Raw genomic sequence first — 26,659 nt, forward strand, 5'->3', positions numbered from 1 at the left:
TATGTGTGTGTGTGTGTGTATATATAACTTAAACATTATATAATGCCAATTTCCTGCCTCCTTGTTTACGTGTTTGATCTTATCTAGTCAAGTATAAAAGCTCTTAAAGACAGGAACTTAAAAAATAATTTAGTACTATAACATGCAAATCACAAACTCCTGATAAACGTGTCAAATAACGGACGGAGATGTGTATCTGGTCAAACCACCAATGCATGATGAGTGTCTAGTATGTGCCTGTTAAGGGCCAAGTATAAACCACCAGTATATTTGGTGATCTCTGGTTCTCATTAATTTATCTAACTACAGAAAATGTTTATCTCTTTAGTAAAAGGGTAAGATTTTAAAACTTAGCAAACTAATACACCAAAACATCAAGTTGAAAGAAAATTCACCTAAGAATTCTATAATGATTCTTTTTGAATAATTTAAAATATAGTGTCAGACTCATCCAAGTTTACAAAAGATATTTCTAAACTATCACCTTTCTATGTGGAGTAAGATTACTAACATAAAGCTGTATTAGATGCAGCAGTTTTTATCTCAAAGATCACTATAATAATAAAATTATGTAAATGACTACATTTCGGGAAAACTAATTTTCTAAGACAACTGAATCAAGTAATTAGTAAAAACTCCCAGACACTAAATAAACATCTTTTGGGGCAAATGTTGGTATTGCTGCTGGTATAAATCAACAAGTAATGAAGTATAGCAGAGAACCTTTAAAAGAAATATTTCTCACATTATATACAAATCTATTTAATGGCTCTAATTTATTCTTATTTGGGTATTTAAAAAGATATTAGAATTATAATAACCTTACTGGTTCACTCAAGAGAGGAAACAATTTCGAATACAACACACAGATTAAATCTCTTAAAAAATCATCTTTAATCATAACATTATTTAGATGGTTACATTTTAGAGTCTTATCTCTTGAACAAAATTTATTTTGAATAAAATTGAGTAAAACAAAAATATCTCATAGGCATAGGTAAAAAACAATGATGGCCCTGGCCGGTTGGCTCAGCGGTAGAGCGTCGGCCTGGCATGCGGGGGACCCGGGTTCGATTCCCGGCCAGGGCACATAGGAGAAGCACCCATTTGCTTCTCCACCCCCTCCCCCTCCTTCCTCTCTGTCTCTCTGTTCCCCTCCCGCAGCCAAGGCTCCATTGGAGCAAAGATGGCCTGGGCACTGGGGATGGCTCCTTGGCCTCTGCCCCAGGCGCTGGAGTGGCTCTGGTCGTGGCAGAGCAACGCCCCTGAGGGGCAGAGCATCGCCCCCTGGTGGGCAGAGCGTAGCCCCTGGTGGGCGTGCTGGGTGGATCCCAGTCCGGCGCATGCGGGAGTCTGTCTGACTGTCTCTCCCCGTTTCCAGCTTCAGAAAAAAATACAAAAAAAACAAACAAACAAACAAAAAAACCCACAATGATGCCTAGAGCTCATGTAAGATCAAAGAGATATCAACATGACTCTGTTTTAGAAATAGTGCACGTTAATATGTATGCTCCACGAGTGAAATGTTAGCTGCCTCATCATCAGAACAACCTTTATCCTACTCAAGTTTTATAAGCTTGAGATCAGAAAATTAATCTAGAATGTTTTAAACCCTAAGAAATCTATCCTCAGTAAAACAATTAGGTTAAATAACACACTGCATCCGACTACTTTCTCTTAAACCCTAGTGTGCCACCACCCAAGTGGATGAGATTACTTTTAAAAAATTACTGAAACATAATTTACACATCATAAAATTCACCATCTGAAAATATGTAATTTAATGATTTAGTATATTCATAAAGTTGTGCTAAATCACCATTATTTCCAGAATATTTTTATTACCTAAAAAAGAAATTCCATAACTATTAGTTATCACTCCCCATTCAAGCCCTTGCCAACTACAACTCTACTGTTTAACCCAATTAATTTGCCAGCCTATAGGGAGAGTTAAGCTGAGAATAAAGCCAACATATTCATATACACATACCAAAAGTGAGGTTAACTTTTAACATACAAGCTATACAACCTCTTCATTTAACTTTAATGCTCTGATGAACAAAGGGGTGCATATATCTTTTGAAATTAGTGTTTCTGTTTTCTTGAGACAAATAATCAAAAGTGAAACTGCTAGGTCATATGCTAACTCTTCTTTTATATATTTGAGGCCAATGTCCTTACTGCTTCCATGATGGCTGCATCAGTTGACAGCCCCACTAACAGTACAGGAAGGTTTCCTTTTCTCCACGTCCTCACCAAGACTTGTTATTTGTCGTCTATTTGATAGCAGCCATTTTGATAGGTGTGAGGTGGTACCTCAGTGTGGCTTTGATTTGCATTGCTGTGATGATTAGGGATGTTGAGTAGCTAGCTTTCTGTGTCTTTTATACATCTGCATCATCTTCTTTGAAGAAATGTCTATTCAGTTCCTCTCTCCACTTTTAAAATCAAATTGTTTGGATTATTTTGATATTGAGTTGTATAATAAATTCTTCATATATTTTGGATATGAATTATGTTATCAGATAAATCATTTGCAAATAAATCTCCTTATTAGGATGCCTTTTCATGTGCAAAAGTTGCTAGTTGGATGTAGTCCCATTTGCTTATTTTTGCTTTTATTGTCCTTACCTGAGAAAAATATCTGAAAAATATTGCTAAGAGCGATGTCAAAAAGTTTTCTACTTATGGTTTCTTCTAAGAATTTTAGTTAATTTTGAGTTAACTTTTGTGGAGTATTGCATATATTTTTTCATTTTACCCAACACGCTTTATTAAAGAGACTGTCTTTTCTCCATTTTGCATTATGCTTCCTTTGTCATAGATTGACCATATAAGCATGGGTTTTATTCTGAGATCTCTATTTTGTTCTGCTGATCTGTTTTTATGCTAGTCTTATATTATTTTGATTACTATAGCCTTATAGTTTATTTTGAAATCAGTGTGTGAAGCCTCTGTGTTTTTTTTTGTTGTTGTTGTTTTTTTGGGGGGGGGGGTCTCTGTAAAATTGTTATTAAATTTCTTCATATTATAAAAGAAATACATTTCCACACATGCTCATGTACATGCAATAGCAAGTTTGGAAGGTATACAAATGCAGAAAGCACCCGGAGTGAGAAACCACTCATACTATTAAGGGCAGAAGCAGTAGCTTTGAGCAACATGGCATCCAGCCAGCTGACCTTACTCCTATGCATTCTTTTTTTTTTTTTTTATAAATAAATTTTTATTTTAATAGGGTGACATCAATAAATCAGGGTACATATATTCAAAGAAAACATTTCCAGGTTATCTTGTCATTTAGTTCTGTTGCATACCCATCACCCAAAGAGAGATCGTCCTCTGTCACCCTCTATCCAGTTTTCTTTGTACCCCTCCCCCTCCCCCTCTCCCTCCCCCCACCCCCCGTAACCACCCCACTCCTGTCCATGTCTCTTAGTCTAGTTTTTATGTCCCACCAATGCATGGAATCCTGCAGTTCTTGTTTCTCTCCGATTCACCCACTTCACTCCGCATAACGTTATCAAGATTCCACCATTCTGCTCTAAGTGATCCGATGTCATCATTTCTTCTAGCTGACTAGTATACCATAGTGTCTATGTGCCCCATCTTCCCCATCCAGTCCTCTATTTTTTTTTTTTACAGTGATTAAAAGCCTTTAAGCAAACTCTTGGCCAATACAGCAAGAATCCATAAAAGAGTAGTGTCCTTAACATGTTCACCAAGTCCAAGTTGGCCCCATCACCATGCCAAATCCCTGAAAAATGCAGCCCAACCACAGTTCAGTCTGTTAGGAGCTGTCACAGGGAGCAGGAGTCCAGTAAAAGTCCACATCCAGAAAAGTCCTCATGGCACTGGAATTGTTGTCACCATTCTATACTTTGCAGCTCATGTCCAAGTCCCAATGACCGCTGCTTCCAGCTGGTAATGATTCAGGTAGACTGGAAAAGCCATTTGCAGCATGCATGGATATGGAGCTTCTGTTCTCCTCTGCCTGGAGAGATGAGACCAGTTTGCTTTTCCCTGGAGCTCTGCGACTGTGGCATGGTAAAGAGAACCTTGGGATACACTAAGCTGAGTGGCAAGGGTAGATTCATAATAGAAGTTGGCAAAAGGAGGAAAGAGAGCTCTAAATTAGGAGTAGGTCCCAGCCTGAAATATGAGTGGGGCATTGAGGTAGGAGGGATAAAGGAAACACTATATATTAAGCAAAGCAGCAGAAAATAGGACTATCAACACCCACAACAGAGATCTTTGAGGGAAGAATAAAAAACCTGACTATTCAGGCAAAACATCGTTAAGTGGCCCTTGTGCAAATGAGATCAGTTTACCTGCTTCTTGAAAGAAATACCCTAGGCTCATCCACAGTGTCGTAGATGGGGCCGATGGCCCTGGGCACCTTCAGCCTTCAGTGGCAAACCCCAGCATTCTGGGCAAGGCTAGGCCATAGGTGGCTGGAGCAGGGCTGGAAGAGACTGAACCCTCCCTTAGAGGAGCGAGGGGGAAGCCTACCTTCCAGTGTTCCTGTTTCCTCACAGCAGAGGCATGTAAGCCTGGCAAGCCTCTGGGTTTTTTTGAACATTTTATTGCCTATTAGGGGTCTTCCGTGTTTCATACAAACTTTAGAATTACCTGTTCTAGAGCCATGAAAAAATGCCTTTGTATTTTGACAGGAATTGCACTGAATCTGTAGATCACTTTAGGTAGTATGGACCTTGTAACAATATCAATTCTTCCAAACCTTGAGTACAAAATATCCTTCCAGGCCCTGGCCGGTTGGCTCAGCGGTAGAGCGTCGGCCTGGTGTGCGGGGGACCCGGGTTCGATTCCCGGCTGGGGCACATAGGAGAGGCGCCCATTTGCTTCTCCACCCCCTCCCCCTCCTTCCTCTCTGTCTCTCTCTTCCCCTCCCGCAGCCAAGGCCCCATTGGAGCAAAGATGGCCCGGGCACTGGGGATGGCTCCTTGGCCTCTGCCCCAGGCGCTAGAGTGGCTCTGGTCGCGGCAGAGCGATGCCCCGGAGGGGCAGAGCATCGCCCCCTGGTGGGCAGAGCGTCACCCCTGGTGGGTGTGCCGGGTGGTTCCCGGTAGGGCACATGTGGGAGTCTGTCTGTCTCTCCCCGTTTCCAGCTTCAGAAAAATACAAAAAAATATATATATATATATATATCCTTCCATTTATTTGTATCATTTACAATCGCTTTCATCAACATCTTAAAATTTGAGTAAGAGTTCAGAATATAGGGCTTTTATCTCCATGGTTAAATTTACTTCTAGGTGCCTGACCAGGCGGTGGTGCAGTGGATAGAGTGTTGGACTGGGATGCGAAGGACCCAGGTTCGAGACCTCGAGGTCACCACCTTGAGCGCGGGCTCATTTGGCGTGAGCAAGAAAGCTCACCAGCTTGAACCCAAGGTCGCTGGCTCAAGCAAGGGGTTACTCGGTCTGCTGAAGGCCCACGGTCAAGGCACATATGAGAAAGCAACCAATGAAAAACTAAGGTGTCTAAGGTGTCGCAACGAAAAACTGATTATTGATGCTTCTCATCTCTCTCCGTTCCTGTCTGACTGTCCCTATCTATCCTTCTCTCTGACTCTCTCTCTCTGTCCCTGTAAAAAAAAAAAAAAAAAAAAAAAATTACTCCTAGGTATTTAAATTCTTTGTGATGCAATTATAAATGGATTTTTTCTTAATTTCTCTTATATTTCATTAGTAGAAATACAACTGATTTCTCTGTATTAATTTTGTTTCCTGCAACATTAGTGAATTCCCTTATAAATTTAGTATTTTGGGGGGAGTCTTTAGGGTTTTCTATATATAATATGTCATCTGCAAATAGTGATAGTTTTACTTATTTTCATTTGGGGTGCCTTTCTTTTTAATGTCTTATTGCTGTGGCTAAGACTTTCAATACTATGTTGAATAAAATCATTGAGTGGGCATCCTTGTCTTGTTCCTGATCTTAGAGAAAAAGCTTTCAGCTTTTCACCGTTGAGTATGAACTGTGGGTATATAATAAATGGACTTTTACATTGAAATATATTCCCTCTATACATACTTTATTGAGAGATTTTATGGTAAATGGATGTTGGATTTTGTCAAATACTTTTTCTGCATCTATTGAGATGATCATATGTTTACCCTTGGTTTCATGAATGTGTTTCAGCATTCATGTGAAACATGCCAATCATTCATGTGATTGGCAGATATTAAACCATCCTTGAATTCCTGAAATAAATCACCCAAGATGGTGTATGATTCTTTAGTATATTGTTAAATTTGATTCATTAATATTTTGTTGAGGACTTTTGCATCTATGTTAGCCAGGAATGCTGGCCTATAATTCGTTTGTTCTCTCTGTCTCTCTCTCCAAGTTTCTTGTCTGGTTTTGGAATCAGGGTAATTCTGGCCTCATGGAATGAATCTGGAAGCATTCCTTCCTCTTCAATTTTTGGAATATTTTGAGAAAGATAGGTAATTCTTATGTGGTTGCTTGAATTAAGCTATGAAGCTATCTGGTTCTGAACTTATGTTTGTTGGGAGTTTCTGATTATTGATTCAATCTTGTTATTGTTAACTGTAAAGCCAGTAGCCGTGCCACCATCACAGTCACCTGGCCCATGCAGGTTCGCATTTGATTCAGACAGATGGTAATGAAATAAGGGAGCCACGAACTGGTGGGCCATTACTTTTCGTCCTAGCTCACACCCGGCGGGCGAGAAATACACACAGCGGGAAAACACTTCCCTTTCCATTCAGGGCTCCCACAGCAATTGACTCATCTGAGTTTCCTAGAATCAAAGGCCCCACCAGCCTTATTCACCTCTGTTCTCCATCTCCTTCTCTTTGCAAACTCTGCACAAACTGGCTTCTCCTTCAGCACCACGCTATCTTGGCTGCCTCTCCTCTGCAATGCTAATGGCAGAATCTGAGCGAGAGAGCCCCCTGGTCTGCCCCATTTTATAGTGTAGAAATAAAAACCTTTAATATACAAGTAAGGAAGTCTCTGATACAAAGCCACTCATCTGAGGCATAAATGGGATTCCTCATAGAGTGCATCATCTCACATCATTCAACAGTCAAAAGTGTGGGGAAAAGCTTAGTTTTGAGAAGATCTTAGTATTAGAAGGATGTTGGAAAGATCTTAGTATTAAGAGTGGGAAAGGCTTAGTCTTAAAACTAAGCCTTAGGCTATAAGGACCTTGTGCCAACTTACAGTCTGTCTCCCACACTCAGTGCAAATTATAAGTGAGCAAACATATATGTCATATTTACAAACTTATTTGACTAACACTAACCAATGTGTGTACATTTTGTTTCTTCCTGGTTCAATCTTGGAAGGTTGTATGTTTCCAGAAATCTATTTCTTCCAAGTTGTCCAATTTGTTGCCATATAATTGTTTACTGTATTCTTTTATCTGTGGTATCAATTGTAACTTCTCTTTCTTTTTCTGATTTTATTTATTTTTTCTCTTGATGAGTCTGGGGAAAGATTTATCAATTTTGTTTATCTTTCCAAGTAACCATTTCTTAATAGCATTGTTCTTTTTCATTGTTTTTACTTGTTCATTTAATGTCCATCATCTTTTATTTCTGCTTTTACCTCTATTAAGTCCTCCCTTCTACTAACTTTGGGCTTTGTTTGTTCTTCTTTTTCTAATTCTTTTAGGTATAAGGTTAGAGATTTTTCTTGCCTTTTTTTTAAGTTAGCCTGTATCACTACAAACATTCCTCTTAAAATGGCTTTTGCTGTGTCCCATGGATTTTGAAAAACTATCTCCTTATCATTTATCGCAAGTTTTTTTTTATTTTTTCATTAACCCATTGGTTTAATAATGGTCAATGTTTGTGTTTTTTTCAGGGGTTTTTTTTGTATATAATTTCTAGTTTCATATTGTTGTGGCCAGTACAGATGCTTGATATGATTTCAGGCTTCTTAAATTTACTGAGACTTGTTCTATGGCCTAACGTGACCTATCTTAAAAAATGATTCAGGTGCACTTAAAAAGAATGCGTTGTTTGCTGTTTTTAAATTTTCTGTATATATCTATTAAGTCCATCTGTTTTAATGTGTGGTTTCAGGCCAATGTTTCTATATTGATTTCCTGTCTGATATATCTATTGATGTAAATCACTGTTAAAGTCCCCTACTATTATTCTTTCCTGTCAAAGTCTTCCTTTATGTTTGTTAATATTTGCTTTAAATATTTAAGTGCTCTTCTGTTGGGGACATACATGTTTAAAAATGTCCTGTGGTCTTATTGAATTGACCCTTTTACCATTATATAATGACCTTCTTTGTCTCCTAATACAGTCTTTGCCTTAAAGTCTATTTTGTATGATAAAATGTACAGTTGATATGTATGAGTGGTCCCATGCAATTCAAATCATGTTTTTCAAGGATCAACTGTATTTGTGATCTGCAGTTAGAAATCTGCATATGCAAAAAAAAGAGAAAGAAATCTGCATATGCACAGGATTTATTTAATTCATTTACATTTAAAGTAATTATTGATAGATATGTACTTATTGCCATTTTTCCTGCTGGTTTTATAGTTCCTTTCTGTTACTTTTTTTCTTCTTTTGCTTTATCTCCAAGTGGTTGATGAGTTCCTATGAGGCTCACACATACAGCTTCTCTCTCTCTCTTTCTCTCTCTCTCTCTGTATACACACACACACACACACACACACCTATAACACAATCTATTTTAAGTTGTTAGCAAATTTGAATGCATTCTAAATCTCTACATTTTTACTCACCCCACGCCCACATTTAATATTTTTGATTTCACATTTTACATCGTTTCATTTTGTGTATCCCTTAACTAATTTTTGTAGTTATAGTTGTTTTTACTACTTTTGTCTTTTAAGCTTCATGCTAACTTTTTAAGTGGCTGACCCACACTCAGGCCTGGCCCCTTGAAGTGACAGCCACTTCAGAGGGGCACTGGGAGCCAAGACCATCTACTAGGTGCGGCTGAGCTGGAGTCGCTTTGGTTGGTTGACAGTCTGTGCAGCAGGTCGCGCAAGGTGGGTTCTTGGGGCCATGCTAAGGTGGAGTGAACTATGGTATTATTTAACTAAGAGTATCAGAACTGGTGCCTGTCAATGTTGGGACAGCCAAGTAGAAAAGGAGGGAAAAAAAAGAAACAACAAAAAAAAACAACTAGCACCTGTCAGTGCTTCCATCCCCCAAGAAATTTCCAGCAGATCCCTGCCCCTCCAGCACTCACTCTAAAGTTAATCAATGGATTTCCTTCATGTATGACCTAAGCACTTTTCAAACTGCTGCCAGCACTCTAGGACTAGATCCAGTGATTTTTGTACACGAGCCCTTTAAGAGCAGTGGGTCTGCTTCCTTCAACTCTTCAAGGCGTAAGCCCCACTGGTTTGCAAAAACAGGTGTTGTAGGGGTTTCTCTTTCTGGTACAAGAATCCCAGGCTGGGAGCCCAATGTGAGACTTAGCCCTCTCACTTCGTTTGGGGAAGCTCCACAGTTGTTATATCATTCCCCCTGTGGCCCACCAGGGATGTGGGTCCTGACTAGACTGTGACTCCGTTCCTCCTATGTATCTTTTATTTATATCAGTTGGAGTAAATCCATTCTGCTAATAGTCAGGTGTTTTCAGTGATTGTTGTTTTACATGTAGTTGTAGTTCCAGGGTGTTTGTGAGAGGTGAGTCAGGATCACCTTACTCTTCCATCTTGTCAGTAATTCTTGGAGGATGAACAGAAACTCTAATGACAAGCTGTTTCAAAGAATACAATTTAAACATTTTTCACAGAACATTTTTGAGAAATAGATGTTTCCACAATTACTTCCTGAAGTAGGTACATCCAAATATACACTAGCTAATAGAATAGCAGAAACAAAACAAACACCAAATTCCACACATAAACTACAATTCTACAATCAATACTGTCATTAGCTCTAAGAGAGCCAAAGCCACTGTAGCCATGGCTACTGAATATATATATTTGAATTTCATAAGGCTCACCTTTCATAGCAGAACAGTCTGCCACATCTCAAAGTATGCATACCCATAATAAGGGCTTACTCTGAATTACAGTCCAGTCCCTATACTTATAACCAGAGGCTAATTCATTTCTTTGCAAGTGGTATGTCCCAGATTTAGAAATAGCAAGGGCCTGCTTTAAAATTAATTCTAAAATAAGAATAAACCATATAAGATTTTACAACTTCTATGTTTGAAATTTCATTGTACTTATCAATGAAACTTTTGACCTCAAAAGTTAGGCTTTTTATTTGAACTCAACATGTGAGATAGAACTAGGAGTAAATACTAATAACTCTTAATACACAAATAAATTCCAAATAGTCTTGGCAAAATCCACAGTAAGATTCTAAAAGTATCCATCCTCCCCTGGAAACAGAGTCATTCAGAAATAATCACAGTGCACTAAATTACATCTCCTCCTTACCCACCACTCAGGGTTCCCCAAAGCTTCATAATAACTGAGTCACACACAGCTCAGGCTTCTCAAGCTGTAAAAACTCCACTTCCTCCTCTAAATCTCAGCGGGCGAAGATCAGACATCGCCTCCACTCCTCAATCAGAGTGTTTTAAAAACCTTATTGACGTAAAGCAGAATCTGTACCTGGTGGGGAGGATGCAAAGGTAAATCAGGCTGAGTCACTAGTGAGACAGGGACATGAAAATCAAATACTGACTGCTACAGAGATCAACTCGGAGGCACAGCGAGGGAAAGCACCCCTCCCCCCATTCCGGGCTAAGACTCACCCCCACCCTGCCCCGGGACTCCCTTGTTTATCTGCTCTATCAAAACCCCAGCTTTCCCCCCTCTTCTTTGAGAAGTTCTTCATTAATGACCCTTCTCCCTATTGCAACCTGAATAAAAAACATCTCAACTGTCCTGCGCACTGTCTTCCACAAAGGCTATCACCTTGCTTTGACTGTAGTCCAAGGAAAGGGACGGAGGGTTTCTGTTTCCTTGTGAGCAGCTGTTCTGACAGGACAGCCAGCCACAGCATCCGATGAGGAGACCCAGCTCTCACCACTGATCCCTGCGTCCCGATTCCCCACCAGGTCACATGTAACAGTGCGTCATGACGGGCCTGTTATACTGTGACAAATTCAGGACTTTGGCCCAGACTTTGAGACAGCAATATGATCTTACCAGGGATCTCCTTGTATTGCTTCAACCATCCAGAGGCTTTCCTGCAACACTGTCTTCTAGGTTCTTTTGTGACTGTGACTATACACCATGTGCATAATCACACACACACAAATACACACATGCACACACACAACTTCACCGCCTGCACAGACACCAAAGGAGACACACCTGCTAGTGAACACTATGTTGAACAGGTGTTAATGCAGATATATGTTTTTAAAGTAAGCAGCATCCCAAATTAGTACCATGAGTAAAAACTGAGGCAACTGATAAAGCAAACTTATTTAATAACTGATTAGAGAAGGGGTGTAAGGCCAGTAGTCACGGCCGTCATGGCCATGCACAGGCGGGTTCTCATTAGATTGTGACAGACAGTAAAGAAACAGTGGAGCCAAAGAATGGTGGGCCATTCCTTTATTAAAGTCTCACACCGGCTGACGAGCAAACACACAGGAAAACACTTCCCTCTGGTTCCACAACAAGGAGAATCTTCTCCGGTTCCTACTAGAATCAAAGGCCCCACCAGTCTCAGCGGAGCTTGCAAAGCCCCTCAAGCTCTGGTTCCCCATCTGCACACCTTCTCTCTTCTCCAGTATGGCTTCTTCAGCACTCTGCATTCTCTCTGCTCTCCCTGCAAAACATGGCTTCTCTTTCTGCAAAACTGGCTTCTCTCTCTCTACCTCTCCTTCTCCTCTTCAAAACTTTCTGGCGTGAAAACTCCTCTTTAACAAACATTAGCAAGACAATAGCCCTTTCCAAGCAGAAAGGTAACTTGAAATTTCACAGATCACATACCAGGTGCTACCCAGAGCCATTTTTTAACATTAAAAGTGAGCAAACTAACAAAATACAAACTTTACAAACTCATTTGCCCAACAAGGGGTCATGCCAAATTTGATCGGCATTCTATTTTTGTAAATATTCAACCCTCAATTGTGCGCGCGCACGCGCACACACACACACACACAAGCTTTCCTGTTTCACTGTCACAAAGCCAATGCATTCCTTTATATACTGTCACTGCTTCCATGCTACAAGGGCAGAGCAGAGTAGCTGCAGCAAAGACCATATGGCCACAAAGCCGAACATTTACTATTTACAGAAGTTTGCCGACTCTTGGAATAAAGCGTCAAAATCAATGCCTTTCTACCAACAAAAGAAACAGCCACAAAGCTATTATACAGAAAAAATAGAAATATCTCTATTACTACTCTCAGTTCTTTCTTTCAAGAAAATGTGATTTTGGCTAATTTGTAGACTTTTTCTCTTGTGCAGCACAATAAAAAAAAATAGCATCTACTGAACTAAGCTAAACGGCGAGAAATGCGTCATTTCATTTCAGCCTTTTTCAAAAAAGGTTCTAAAAGTAAACTGGACAATAAATTACATTAAGGTATCTAATGAAGAACAGTCTCAAAAGAACCTTTTAGCACAGAAAAGCCCCTAAGATGTTACTAGTTCTCAGATTTAATATTTCCTTTTGAATGTACTTCGGATGGACAGTTATTTTTAAAATCGGCTGGATTAAACAGAGAAGCTCTGTGGCACCGCCCCACCCCTCTGCCCCAAACCCTGTCATCTCGCCCTCTCCTGGGAGTCAGGAGGCGCTCTCTGCCAATGAGGGCGCGTCTTTCTCCCTTAGAATGATGGAGTCCTGGCTCCAGCGAAATAAACTAAACCGAGAAGCTCAAGTCAACGCAGCTTTTAAAGGAAATTTAACAGTATGTTACACAACTTGATTCTGAAGAGGAGCAGGACACGACCCTGTGGGTCGGGATGGTAACTTGAGGCCATGGCGGGGAGGAAGATCTAGAAGCACGGACAGGAGTGGAAGAGACAGCGACCCGGGCCGAGGAGGAACCAGAGACCTAACCTGAACAGTGAAGTGAGAGTGGGGGAGAGGAAAATGACGGAAGATAAACTCTCCACTGAACTAAACGTTTGCCAATTGATTTTAAAGGTTCCTTGTCTTACTCTTCTATTTTGTAGTTGTATCGTGTTCTCTCCTTTTAGAAATCAAGGACAATCTTAAGGAAATTTGATAGGTTCTCAGTTCCTACAGAGCAAAGACCATGCCTCTTTCTCTTTCCCAGCATCTGTACCCAAACCGCACAGCACAGAGGTACAGAGCTGCAGGTAGTCCAGCGAGACAGGCGCAAGGGGAGGTAGTGGGTAGGCCTCAGTCCCGCCTCTTCCCTTTCCTAGATGTGTGACTTTGACAACTCTTCAGTTCCTCATTATAATACGAATCTTAATGGCTAATTTTTAGTGTTGTTTTAAGAATCAGAGAGAATGTGTGCATGTGCACACTCATTTACAAAAACAGGCATTAAATAGTAAATGTTACCAGTAGTTTCTTTCACACTAGTATTAGTTGTTGAGGACCGAATAAATAAACAGGGTATTTTTGCAATCTGGACAGAGGTGCTGGCCCCAAACCCCACCTCATTTGCCTCGTTAACAAAGAGCTACACCCGATTCTCATTTGTCTCACCCATGTTCTCTGGAGGAGGCTGGAAGCTAGTTTCTTATTAGTGTAAAGTAGATTTGGATGGTATGGTAGGGGTTGTCTTTGAGTTGCCTTGGAAACTTAATTGAATTGCTGATGGACCACATTTTTTCTATGAATAAAAGTGGATGTGTTTCCGGAAGCAGGCACGTTAAGTTAAAAAGGAACAGTAGAAACTGTTTGCCATGGCATCCTCCTGAACCCGTGTGTGTGTGTGTGTGTGTGTGTGTGTGTGTGTCTTTAAGTCCCTGTCTATCATTTATTTCAATTCCATACCTTTTCCCATTCGAAGACCCCGTAATAGACTCATCGTGGCTGGACCGCGACAATTAGTCAAATGTGAATATGAATGTTAAGTTAAAACTGCAAAAGGTCTCTGCTTTTTTATAAAAGCTTTTATTTTAGAGAAATAAACAGGAAGGAAGAGAGATGAGAAGCATCAAGTCTTCATTGCAGCACCTTAGCCGTTCATTGATTGCTTTCTCGTATGTGCCTTGACGGAGGGGGGGGGCCTCCAGGGGAGCCAGTGTCCCCTTGCTCAATCCAGAAACCATGGGATTATGTCTGTGATCCCGTGCTCAAGCAGGTGACCTCACACTCAAACTGGCACCCTCGGGATTTTGAACCTGGGGCTTCAGCATTCTAGGCCAATGATCTATTCACTGAGCCACCACCTGGCCAGGCCAAAGTTGGTTTTGAAAGTCTCTGCCCCTCTGGAAAGAGCAGTTACTGGGCTCAGTTGTCTAAAACATTATTTTGAGGGTTTATTTTATTCTGAGGCATGTGCAGTGGGAGTCATTTTTCAAGGAAATATCTTTAAAAATGCAGGGAAGAAAAAATAGTACTCAAAATGTGAGACACTGAAACAAGCATATATCATTTTATTGTACTTCATAAATGTTAAGTTATTTACATATTGAAGACAAGGCCCTCCACCAGCAAGATTACGACTCATTTGGCCACCATGCACGTTTTATTGTGGTGGTCTAGAGCTGAATCCTCAATATCTCAGAGGTATGCCTATATAGTGATTTACTGTTTTAACTTCAAAAACCTAGTAATTTTTTTCTACCACATCTCCTTACCAACAGACACTACATTTCAAGCACTATGGATGGTGTTAAATTAACTGAAATGTACATTTTTGATAAGTGTTCAGTTAAGATACTGATTAAAAATACTGCTTAGTGGTTAACCAAAAGCTTTAGAGCAGCAGTTCTCAACCTGTGGGTCGCGACCCACAGGTTGAGAACGGCTGCTTTAGAGGGCCTGAGGTAAAGTGTCAAAGGAAAAAGAAAATTAATAGTATTTGACCACGCCATCTCCTAAATGCAAACTGAATGCAAAATATTAGAAAAAATTAAGAGTAACACTTTGATTTTTAATTCAAGAAGAGATCTCTTCTGATATTTGTAAATAGACATGGCTATTAATACTAGGATTCTAGAGTCCATCAATGGAATGGTCCCATTACCACTAAAAAGGCCTTATACCCAAGAGTGGTTCATGAACCCACTCCTCTGAGGTGATGAAGACTGGGTTTTCTTCATCTTCCCTAACCTTCTCTAAATACTAAGTAACCATTAATGATACAGCAATTTGTCTTTTCTGAAGGGGAAAAAAAAATCTCCAGACTATGATTTTGTTTTTACATTGCAGATGAGTATCAGAGCTAAAGGATGGATTTAGCGTGAAGTTGGAAATGAACTGCCCTGAATCAGCATTTTAAGAACTATATTCTTCTTCAGATGTCTACGTTGTTAGGTTATTTTCCCTCCTGTTTGATTGAATTACAAAACAGTGTGAACTTCATAATGTGCTGGGAGGAAAACAAAACTTTGACACAGTCTAAAAACTTTGATACAGTCAAAACTCCTCCAGCATGGATTTCTTTTTATGAGATATAGAGTTAAGTACATCTTCACATAAAAGCAGAAAGATAAGCCTTCAAGTATTATCCAGCAATTTACTAAGTCAACCTGGATTCTCAATACATTATCAAGAAAAACGTCTTTAGGCCCTGGCCAGTTGGCTTAGCGGTAGAGCATTGGCCTGGTGTGTGGAAGTCCTTGGTTTGATTCCTGGCCAGGGCACAGAGGAGAAGCACCCATCTGCTTCTCCATCCTTCCCCCTCTCCTTTTTCTCTTTCTCTTCCCCTCCCACAGCCAAGGCTCCATTGGAGCAAAGTTGGCCCAGGTGCTGAGGATGGCTCCATGGTCTCTGCCTCAGGTGCTAAAAGGGCTCTTGGTTGCAATGGAGCAACGCCCTAGATGGGCAGAGCATTGCCCCCTAGTGGGCATACCAGGTGGATCCCGGTTAGGTGTATTCAGGAGTCTGTCTCTCTGCCTCCCGATTCTCACTTCAGGAAAAAAAGAAAAGAAAAAGAAAAGAAAAACTTCTTGAAAGCCTACAGGTAAGCTGAAATCATTTCCTTCTCCCATGAGTGTGCTGAGTAGAAAATCTTCTCTGTGCCGTTCTTTATCCCCATGTAAGAGAGGAGTCAAATATATTATAAAATCCCATATATCCCCATGTATAAGATGCTCCCATGTATAAGATGCACCTTAATTTGGGGGCTTGAAATTTGAAAAAAAAATGTATTACATAAAGTTACTGAACTCAAGTTTTATTCATCATAAAATTCATAGAATTCTTCATCACTATCAAAATTCCCATCCATTAGCTTTTCCTCATCTGTGTCTGATGACAAATCAATGTCTTCAACAATGAACGTGAAAACAAGCATGAAAATGCAGGAAATGCAAGAAATCTATAACCACGGTATAAGACGCACTCAGTTTTTAGACCCCAAATTTTTAGAAAAAATGTGCATCTTATACATGGGGAAATACGGTAGAATCCAAGAGTGATTCCAATCCTGTTTAAGATTTTAAAAGTCCTCTGGAGTTTAGAAGAGAGACGGCAACCTTTATTTAAAGACGTGTTGAGTTAAATAAAGTTTCTTTCAAATAAGTCAGCACACTTAAGAAAATAAATTTTACCAAAAACTGAATAGATTGTATATTATTTTAATATTCCTCCAGCTTATAGCTTAACATAAGGGTAGAGAATTACAGCCACTTTTTACATGACCTTTTCTTTTACTCTACTGTTTACCACCAGATGTGTAACAGCATCAGGCTGACAATTTTTGCAATTCTGCCACAACCTCGAGAACATTAGATATAGAAATATTTTCTTTGCCTATATTCATACGTTGAGGGACCTCTTGCTGAGAAACAATTTGTCATTATCCATTTCAAGTTTATCCAGTAAATTACATGCACTGCTTCAGGTCAGAAAACATTGCGCCACCACATGAAGAAAATACAAGCAGAACTACCAGAAATACTAGAAAAAACGACAACTTTCCTCTAAGTGCAGCAAATGTCAACCATGATGAGCATCCTACTGCAAGGTCATTATGCTGGAATTAGATTTCTAAAGAAACTTTTGGAAGAATTTCTATCAAAATATGATAAATATCTACCCTCTCTGACCTCTCTGCAGAATATGATTTGTTGAAATGGCCACAGGCCATATCTACTCACAGAAAAAGAAAATGACTTATGAAAAGATAAGACTTGATGACCTAACTGCAAAATTACTGTGGGAAGAAAAGATGCAGCTGTCCCTTTCCGCCCATGGTAGCCATGATCTTCAAAGAGCTGGAGGTAAATCACGCCTAAGTTTAAGTGAAGTCAGAGGAGGGTATTGAATAAATTCTCCTCCCTTCAACATTCCTCCTTTCCAGGCTGTGGGCTTAACTACCCGAAAAAGGGAAAACACAGAGCCACATTCACCCAGATTAGGGCCTTGATTAGTTGATAAAGTTAAACAGTACAAACCTTGTTGGCTTGAATGTTTTTGCATCAATTAGACATTGCACAGGTAACCTGAGAGCCCTGGGACAGGCGAGCAGCCAGGGGGCCTGGAGGAAGCCAAGTCTGAAGCATTAGGGGCCCCCGGGCGCTACTTCTCACACATGCCTAAAGGTGAAGATTTTAGTGATCAAAGGACAGGGCCAATTTTCCTGTTGATATTCTTATGTGCAATAAATCGTTTTGGAAGTAACAATGATCTGGGTAATATTAACTGTTAAAAGATATACAGGGGTGGGCAAAAGTGGGTTTACAGTTGTGAGGATGCAAAACAGACTTCATTCTTGTATTATTTATTACTGTATCATTTTCCATACTAACAACTGTAAACCTACTTTTGCCCACCCTTTATGTACTATGTGTGAGTGTATATTTAATTTTTTGAAGATGGGACACACACAAAACTATTTTCCAAAAAAGCTCATATACATTTTTTAACTTCCCTGAATTGACCCTGTGCAACACATGGACAATAGGTGGGCCCTGGCTGGGTGGCTCAGTGAATACAGCACTGATCTGGCATGCCAGAGGTCATGGGTTCGACCCCCAGTCAGGGTACTGTTGAGAAGCAATCAATGAGTGCACAAATAGACTCAACAATGAAATGGAATTAATTGCTCCTCCTCTATCTCCCTTCCCTTCCCTTTGTCTCGCTCTCTCTTTCTCTCAAATTAATGGGAAAAACATTTTTTTAAGTCGATACTAGGTTTGTGGGAGGCTGCTGGGCTGCTGCCTCTGCCCTGCATCCGCACTCAGCCTTTCCCCTTGCTTGTTCCCTTCATTCAACCTTACGTTGCACTGAAGGTGCCCTGTCACTGTCCTGCCATATGCTCCCTCTTCTTTCCCTGTCTTTGTGTAGTAGTTTAAACCTCAATATCTACAAGTTCCTCTGGGGCCGTGATGGCGAACCTTTTTATAAAAACCGCCCACATTTGCAGTGCTGGTCAACCTGGTCCCTCCCGCCCACTAGTGGGCATTCCAGCTTTCATGGTGGGCAGTAGCGGAGCAAACAAACGGCGCCATGATTGGCCCACCTGAAAGCTGGACCGCCCACTAGTGGGCAGGAGGGACCAGGTTGACCAGCACTGCAAATGTGGGCGGTTTTTTATAAAAAGGTTCACCATCACAGCTCTAGGGAGAGGCAGCTTACCTTGTTTACTCTTCCCTCCTGTGAGGCTGCTCTCATACCCAATGAAGAGCAGAGAAGGGAGTGGCAGAGATGGTGACTTTCTGAAGCCTTTCCCTAAGCCCTGCCCAAGAGGCTTCTTCAGCTCAAGCAGTGCCTTTGCCTTCCTTCCACCTCATCCCAGGGATACACTTGTTCTCCGGTGCAGGATAAGAAATCGAAGAAGTCAAGAAAAAAAAAATTAACAACGTTTGGTGATGGATGTTAATTAGACTTACTGTGGTGATCATTTCACAACATATACATATGTTATTATGCTGTGTACCTGAAACTATATATTACATGTCAATCAAAGCTCAATTAAAAGAAAAGGAAATTGAAGAAGTCAGTTAGAGCATGCTATCACACCAGATGGTATGAAGCATATAAACACACCAACTTCATTTAGCTTCTTCCCTAAGACTCTCTTTGGAAGAATCAAGTCTCTTTTGTTAATTGATTTTACATTTCTTGTGGGAGCAAATTCTTCGTTGTTTTAAACTAAAGCTCCTGACAAAGACTTTCTATCTTTCACACGCCCGATAAATTAAGAGATGACCATCTAGGCAGACTCAACTTGTAACACCTTGCCTAAATAATTTGCCCAGGAGAGAGACTCCAAACACTATAACTCCATGTCTATCAAACTGAGATATGCATATCTCAGGGTATGTACATAACAGAATGATGGAACATATACAGCCAATGAATAATCACTGAAGATACTCAGTTAAAAAGAAACATTTTTAGAGTCAAGTAAAGTAGCTGTATTATGTAACAGAATACATACTTGTGCTCATTTATAGGATAAAGCATTAAAACTTAAATAAACATTAAGCTTACTGCAGCTGCCTTTTGCTATGATACCCAGATCCCCACTCACCTTCGGAGCTAAGTGGGTATGTTCGCAAATTATTGTCAAACGTAAAACCTAGGTTTCTCTACGGTTTCTTCTTCTGCTGTACATACAAATCATAGCTCTACTACACATCGATCCAACATGAAATAAACTAAAAAGACAAATCATAAGAGATTAGCAACAAAATAATAGAAATTATATATACTACTTTGTACTCAAATTTGTTTATGATTCTAAAAATAGTAGTTATGCCCCTACTAATTCAAAGCTTAGTCTTGGCAACTTGGGATTAATAAAGAACACAGTCTTGCAGCAATATCTTAAAAATCTGATACATGTACACTTTACAACTATAATCAAAACTTCCAAGGAAATAAATTTGGTTCACTTACTGATACACAGAATTTTGCACCTGCTGTGCCTTCTGCCTGGAACACTCTTCCCTTCAGTTCTCTGCATTACTGATTCTTTCTAACCCATCACATTCACCTCCTCAGAGAAACCTTTCCTAACTATTCCACCTAAAGTAGCCCCTCTCCAGACCTGCTATAAATGTAACTATCCTGTTTGCTTCCTTCAAAGACATTACCACAATTTGAATTACCTGATAATTATTTAATCTTTTATATCATTTGTTTGTCTCTTCCTAACAGAATGAGCCAGAACCTCGTCTGTCTTATTTACTGTCACAGCTCCACCACTACTGTGTCAGTCAATAAATATTTGTGAATGGAAACTACTGCATAGTATGCATTTAGAAAATTTTAAAAAATAGGCATTTCTCACAGACTTTTAAAACTCTAAAAAATTAGACTGTGAAGCTGTTATAATCTGGCTCTCTTTTCTTACAAACCTAAAAAGAAACTGAGCTCAGCAACTCCCCCCAATCCTTTTAGGATTACGAGTTTGGGGCGGAGCCAGGACTAGTATTCATTTCCCTGTCTCACTCCAGGGAGCCTGGCAAACCAAGCTGTTGTTTCATCTACTTTCATTCTATTAGTCCTACAGGATATATACATAATGTTAAACACATGTAAAAATCAATTGTTCGCTTCTTTACCCATAAACCCTATTTTTCTTTTTTTATTAAGTGAGAGGTGGAGAGGCAGAGAGACAGACTCCCGCATATGCCCTGTTGGGCAAATGAGTTTGTAAAATGTGTATTTTTTTAGTTTGCTCACTTTTCATGTTAAAAAATGGTGCAGGGCAGCACCAAGTATGTGATCTGTGAAACTGCAAATTACCTTCCTGCTTGAGAAAGGCCACTGTCTTGCTAATGTTTGTTGGAGGAGAGGTTTTCGTGCCAGAAAGTTTTGAATAGGGGAGGAGATGAGGAGAGAAGGAAGCCATGATTGCAGAGTGAGAGAGGCTGTGCTGAGGAAGAAGCCAGTTTGTACAGAAAGAGACGGTGTGCAAATGGGGAACAAGAGAAGAGGGGCTTTTGTGAGCTCCACTGAGACTGGTGGGGCCTTTGATTCTAGGAGAAACCGGAGAAGATTCTCCTGGTTTGTAGAACCAGAGAATGTGTCAGTGTCTTTGGAAGCCCTGAGTGAACAGAAAGTATTTTCCCTGTGTGTGTTGCTCGTCGGCCGGTGCAAGACTTTAATAAAGAACGGTCCACCATTTTTTTACTCCACTGTTTCTTTACCATCTGTCCGAATCCAATGTGAACCTGCATGTGCATGGCACAACGGCAGCAACTGCTGGCCATACATGCCCCTACTGGGATCCTCTTGGCAAACCCTGTATGGGACGATGGTCTGCCCATCTGGGGTCATTAGTCTGTTGCTCAGCAACTGAGCTGTTTTTAGCACCTGAGGTGAGGCCGTGGTGCCATCCTTAGCACCGGGGCCAACTAGCTCAAATGAGCCATGACTGCAGGAGCAGGGGAGGGGGGAGAGAGAGAGAGAGAGAGAGAGAGAGAGAAAGAAAGAAGGGTGAGGGTTGGGGAAGCTGATGGTCACTTCTCCTGCGTGCCCTGACAGGGAATTGAACACAGTACTTCCACATGCTGGGTCGATGCTCTACTGCTGAGCCAACTGGCCAGGGCCCATAAAATCTTTCTTCCACCTAGAGTAGGGCAATCACATGCTAAGAAGGCTGACCTTATGCTATGCACAGAAGAGAGGGATGCCCAGTTCAATCCAGTCTTTGGTAGCATGTCCTGTGAGCCTCAGCGCTGCTGCCAACGTGGCCACCACATTCACTGATAAACTCATAAAGTATGTTTTGAAACTAGGAGAAGTAACTAAAAGCTATATACACTGACATCTCATACTTTCAAAAATTAATTTAAAAAAACACAACTTGAATAGCTATGCCTATTTTTCTAAGAGATCAAATATAAATCAAGTGACCAAGAAAATAAGTCCTACAAAAGGAAAAGGGTCACTGGAGCAAGTACCGTAACAGTCATGAGTCTCAAATCCTCTGGAAACCTCAAGAAAATGGCATGATTTATGATCTGGAATTAGACCTCTTTGGAAGCTCACAGGTAGTAAGTAAGTGAGTCACCATGACTAACAATAAAACATTTTTCCCTGACAAAAGCAGGGGTCTTATGAATAATCATTGTCTTTCTAACTTCCTGGAATGGCTGATCGTTCCATGGTGGCCGGGTCAGGGTCTTCCCTCCAGCAGCTGCCTTCCACTTCCCGTAGTTCCCAGGCTCGAAGCCATGCCTCAGAATTCACTTCACTAGGATCCATGGGCCAATCAACCCAAGTCACTGCCTAACCCGCTAATGCAATGGCTGACTTGTCTTCTCTGGGCCAGGACATTTTTATTGTTTCCCAGTTAGCTGCTTCTTCACGTGTATTTGTTCATCTAGTCGATTGTTTTCAAATGTAAAGTTACCGAGGGCCAGGACCCTATCAGTTTAACCCTAGTACCAGTCACCAGTCTCTTTTATTCCCACTGACCTGACACAGAATCTTGCATAACAATACTGAAATAAGATTCACATTTGTGCAGAACATGTTCTCTTGTGGCCAGATTTCTCACTCATAAAAACAAGACATGTCTGACCAGGCAATGGCGCAGTGGATAGAGCGTGGAACTGGGATGCGGAGGACCCAGGTTCGAGGCCCCGAGGTCGCCAGCTTGAGTGCAGGCTCCTCTGGTTTGAGCAAAAAGCTCACCAGCTTGGACCCAAAAGTCTCTGGCTAGAGCAAGGGGGTTACTCGGTCTGCTGAAGGCCCATGGTCAAGGTACGTATGAGAAGGCAATCAGTGAATAACTAAGGTGTCACAATGCGAAACAAAAAACTAATGATTGATGCTTCTCATCTCTTCGTTCCTGTCTGTCTGTCCCTGTCTATTCCTCTCTCTGACTATCTCTGTAAAAAAATAAAATAAACAAACAAAAAAAAACAAGGTCCAATATCACTGGTGCCATGCAACACTGGCCGATCTGTCTGTACACCTTCATGCCAGAATGCTGTTAATTTGGTACTTTAAAAAACAACAACACAAGACTAGGTTTTAAATTAAGCAAAATGAGAGTACTCAAGTAACATAAATCCGTAAGTGAGAAAATTATTAATCCCATTAGTTACAAACTTTAGAATATTCACCCAAGCATGAGACAAATGTTATTAGGATTCAGTGGATAACAGTATTTTTTAAAAACCTGCGTCAGATGTGTATATAAAGCAATATTAGGAAAGAGGTAAATAGATATTTTATCTACACCCAAGAAATACTGCCCTAATACGTGGCTCTCAAAGACTTCTGATAAAAACTATAGCAGATGCAGATAACTGTAATCCTATATAAATCAAGTTTCTAAAATCCATCTGTGTATACTTTCCAAACAGTCACAGAATTCAATGTGCATCCTCAACACTTGCATGGCTAGACAAACAAATTATTAAGTAGTCAAAATGAAGATATGTGCCCAGTGCACTGTAGTAAAAATCAATGGTATTCCTACTGTTAAACAAGAAGGCTTTTTATTAAATTGTTTTCTTACCCTTTATGTAAATTAATGAAAACTTTTGTCCTAAGTGGTATTTAATAACCTAATATTCTGAAAGGTTTTTCACTCACACACTATTAGTCCATGGGTTTCAAGCACACTGGTAATTACAAAAACAACCTCATATTTCATTCAAGCTACTGCTGAGAGGAATTTAAACAGGAGCATAAAAGAAGTAATTTGTAATTTAAAATCACACTTTTAAAATTAACACAATGTTGAGTTCTGTAAAAGTATATTACTTTGTTAAAGCAAACTTCCCTTTACTAGTTGGACTAATGCTTTAGTCTGGAAATGCTGAGAGTGCCAGGTATATGGCACATGCTCTGAAACTGTTCAAAATGACCTTCACCTAAAATGGGCTCAGTGAGTTTGGGCTTTGGTCTGAGCCACTTATATAAAAAGTACACACTACTGTACTTCACATAAGTTAAGTCAAGCCATGTATGGCTGACACAGTAGCCAGTTTCTGCCGTGTTCATTCTATTGTTTCCGGAAAGCACAACCTTTGACTCCACCAAAAAATCATAGAAAAAGGGAGTGAAGAGACCTTCCAAAACCTGTGTATGACATATATCAATAAAGAGGTGTGTCTGGCCCTGGCCGGTTGGCTCAGCGGCAGAGCGTCGGCCTAGCGTGCGGAAGACCCGGGTTTGATTCCCGGCCAGGGCACACAGGAGAAGCGCCCATTTGCTTCTCCACCCCTCCGCCGCGCTTTCCTCTCTGTCTCTCTCTTCCGCTCCCGCAGCCAGGGCTCCATTGGAGCAGGGATGGCCCGGGCGCTGGGGATGGCTCAGGCGCTGGGGATGGCTCTGTGGCCTCTGCCTCAGGTGCTGGAGTGGCTCTGGTCGCAACATGGCGATGCCCAGGATGGGCAGAGCGTCACCCCCTGGTGGGTAGAGCATTGCCCCATAGTGGGCGTGCCGGGTGGATCCCGGTCGGGCGCATGCGGGAGTCTGTCTGACTGTCTCTCCCTGTTTCCAGCTTCAGAAAAATGAAAAGAAAAGAAAAAAGAAAAAAAAAAAGAGGTGTGTCTGTTTGGCATTTTCTCAGGTATAAAAATTAATTTTAGAAATATGTTAGTGTCTTCATTTAAGCTACTAATTAATTAATTAATGTACAGGCAAAAGGAAAGTCAAGAGAAAACAAAACAGTTTTGGGAAATGTGAATCTGGCAGGCTACTATTGAAGAAATGTACTGTAAATGTCTACCTCTTCCCATTATGTGAATCCTATCTATCATTTACTCAAACCAGCCTGTCAAGATCACAGATCTTGTCTGAGAATTCTGTAAATCCCTACATGATTTCTTCTCTGAAAATAAACTCATCAACATACCTTAACTAGAATCTTCCTCTTTTGTGGTTTTCTGACATGGCATAATTAAGTTAGATGGCTGCCTAAACATTTTAATGAAAACAAGAACATACGAAATGATTCTAAAACTAGTAGTATATGAAGGTATTCTTAGTCTTTATAAAAATTTGTATGGAAATTAATATAACATACATAAACAAATATTTAATTTTGCTATGGTGATTTATTTTGACAATAGTTCACATAAATTAATATGGAAAGTCAATAATACATATGTATCCTTATATATAAGACAAATTTATAACAAGCACTCAAAAAATACCCATACACACCAAATAATGGCAACTATGTCCAATATATTCGCTTTAGAAAGAATAATAGAGACTATACAAAAAATTACAATAGTAATTATCTAAGGAAAATAGCATTAGGGACTTACTTTTTTTCATTCTTTTATAACATTATTATATATATTGCTTTTACAAAATTGAAATATTTTTGGTTGTATAAGATTTAGAATATTAAGTAATACTAAAATATAATTTCTAAATAAAATCACTGTGTAGTTTTAAAATTCCTATTAAGTACAAAATCCACATACCTGAACCAACCTCTTTTTCCTCTTCTTCAATGTTGTTTTTGATGCTATCATATTCTTCGTCAATGGTCTGATTACCACGCATCTGAGACAAAATTCTACGGGCCTTCTGAGTCTGTCCTTTCTGAATAAGCCATCGAGGGCTTTCAGGTAAAAAGAGAAAGCCAAAAAACTGTATAACTGCTGGAATTACTGCAAGTCCCAGCATGTACCTGCAATAAAAAAAAAATAACATCTATTTATTTTGAAATTTCATCTTATTAGCGCCACTTTGGAAATAATACCTAAACCTAAATTAGTCAGAATGACTTTCTTTTTATTATATGTGTGTCATGAGAGAAACGGATATTTTTATGTGGTAGTGAGAAACTGAAAAATGAGAAAAGTCTGATTCTTCTCTATCTTTCACACAAATTATGATGAAAAAGAGTGGGCAAAGGTCACAATTACGTATATGCATTTTGATCAAAACACATCATGCAAAACACCACAATCACCATCCCTAACCAATACTAATATATGTAATAGAATTCTGTATTCTACAAGATAAAATAGGATTAAGACACAATTCTCTGATCTGTTGAAAAAGTACACCTTTCAATAAAATGCCCAAATTGATTTCTTTAGTTATTCTGCTCTGTGAATGATCAGTTATTTCATTTAGCCATCAAGCATCATGTTCAACCATCATTAACAAAGTAGTAGTCGCCAACAGGGGGAATAAAAGGAAAATGGAATTGGAAGCAAATAATTATTATTAAAATTATAGAAATACAAATAAAATAAAATAAGCCCCTCCTCATGTTGTTCTAAGTTATATACCATCTTTTTCAAATGTCTGTTCTAATGACTGGCAAAATGCTACATAGTAAATAAAATATCATTTTAAATCCATCATAAAAATAACAGAATAGTAACAGGAGTACATTAATATCAAAGATGTATCCAAATTATTCTGCCATTGGACCAATCTCCTAATATTCTTAGGACTCATTCCTTTTGAACTGAGGGATTAGATTAGGTCAACTTCAAGGTCTCTTTCAACTATAAACTTCTATGAATCTAGGACACCTAGATACTTTCAACTGATTGAAGTTCCCTGTGCACATTCCATGGTGGATTCATGATGGTAGAGCTCAGAAGACCAACTCCAATTACATAAGAACCATGCTCACAGGTAATAACAAACCA

The 26,659-nt window shown here is 39.9% G+C and overlaps 1 protein-coding gene across 1 annotated transcript in view; it reads right to left on the bottom strand.

Annotated features, from left to right (window-relative positions):
- The window catches only part of SLC2A13 (solute carrier family 2 member 13), a 374,249-nt gene that overhangs the window by 253,605 nt on the left and 93,985 nt on the right, over positions 1 to 26,659 (bottom strand). The window contains exon 3 of the mRNA XM_066258114.1: positions 25,472 to 25,680. Coding sequence (XP_066114211.1) covers positions 25,472 to 25,680 — 209 coding nt within the window. The remainder of the gene's footprint in view (positions 1 to 25,471; positions 25,681 to 26,659) is intronic.

This window comes from Saccopteryx bilineata, chromosome 2, assembly GCF_036850765.1.
Source record: "Saccopteryx bilineata isolate mSacBil1 chromosome 2, mSacBil1_pri_phased_curated, whole genome shotgun sequence".
NCBI lineage: Eukaryota > Metazoa > Chordata > Mammalia > Chiroptera > Emballonuridae > Saccopteryx > Saccopteryx bilineata.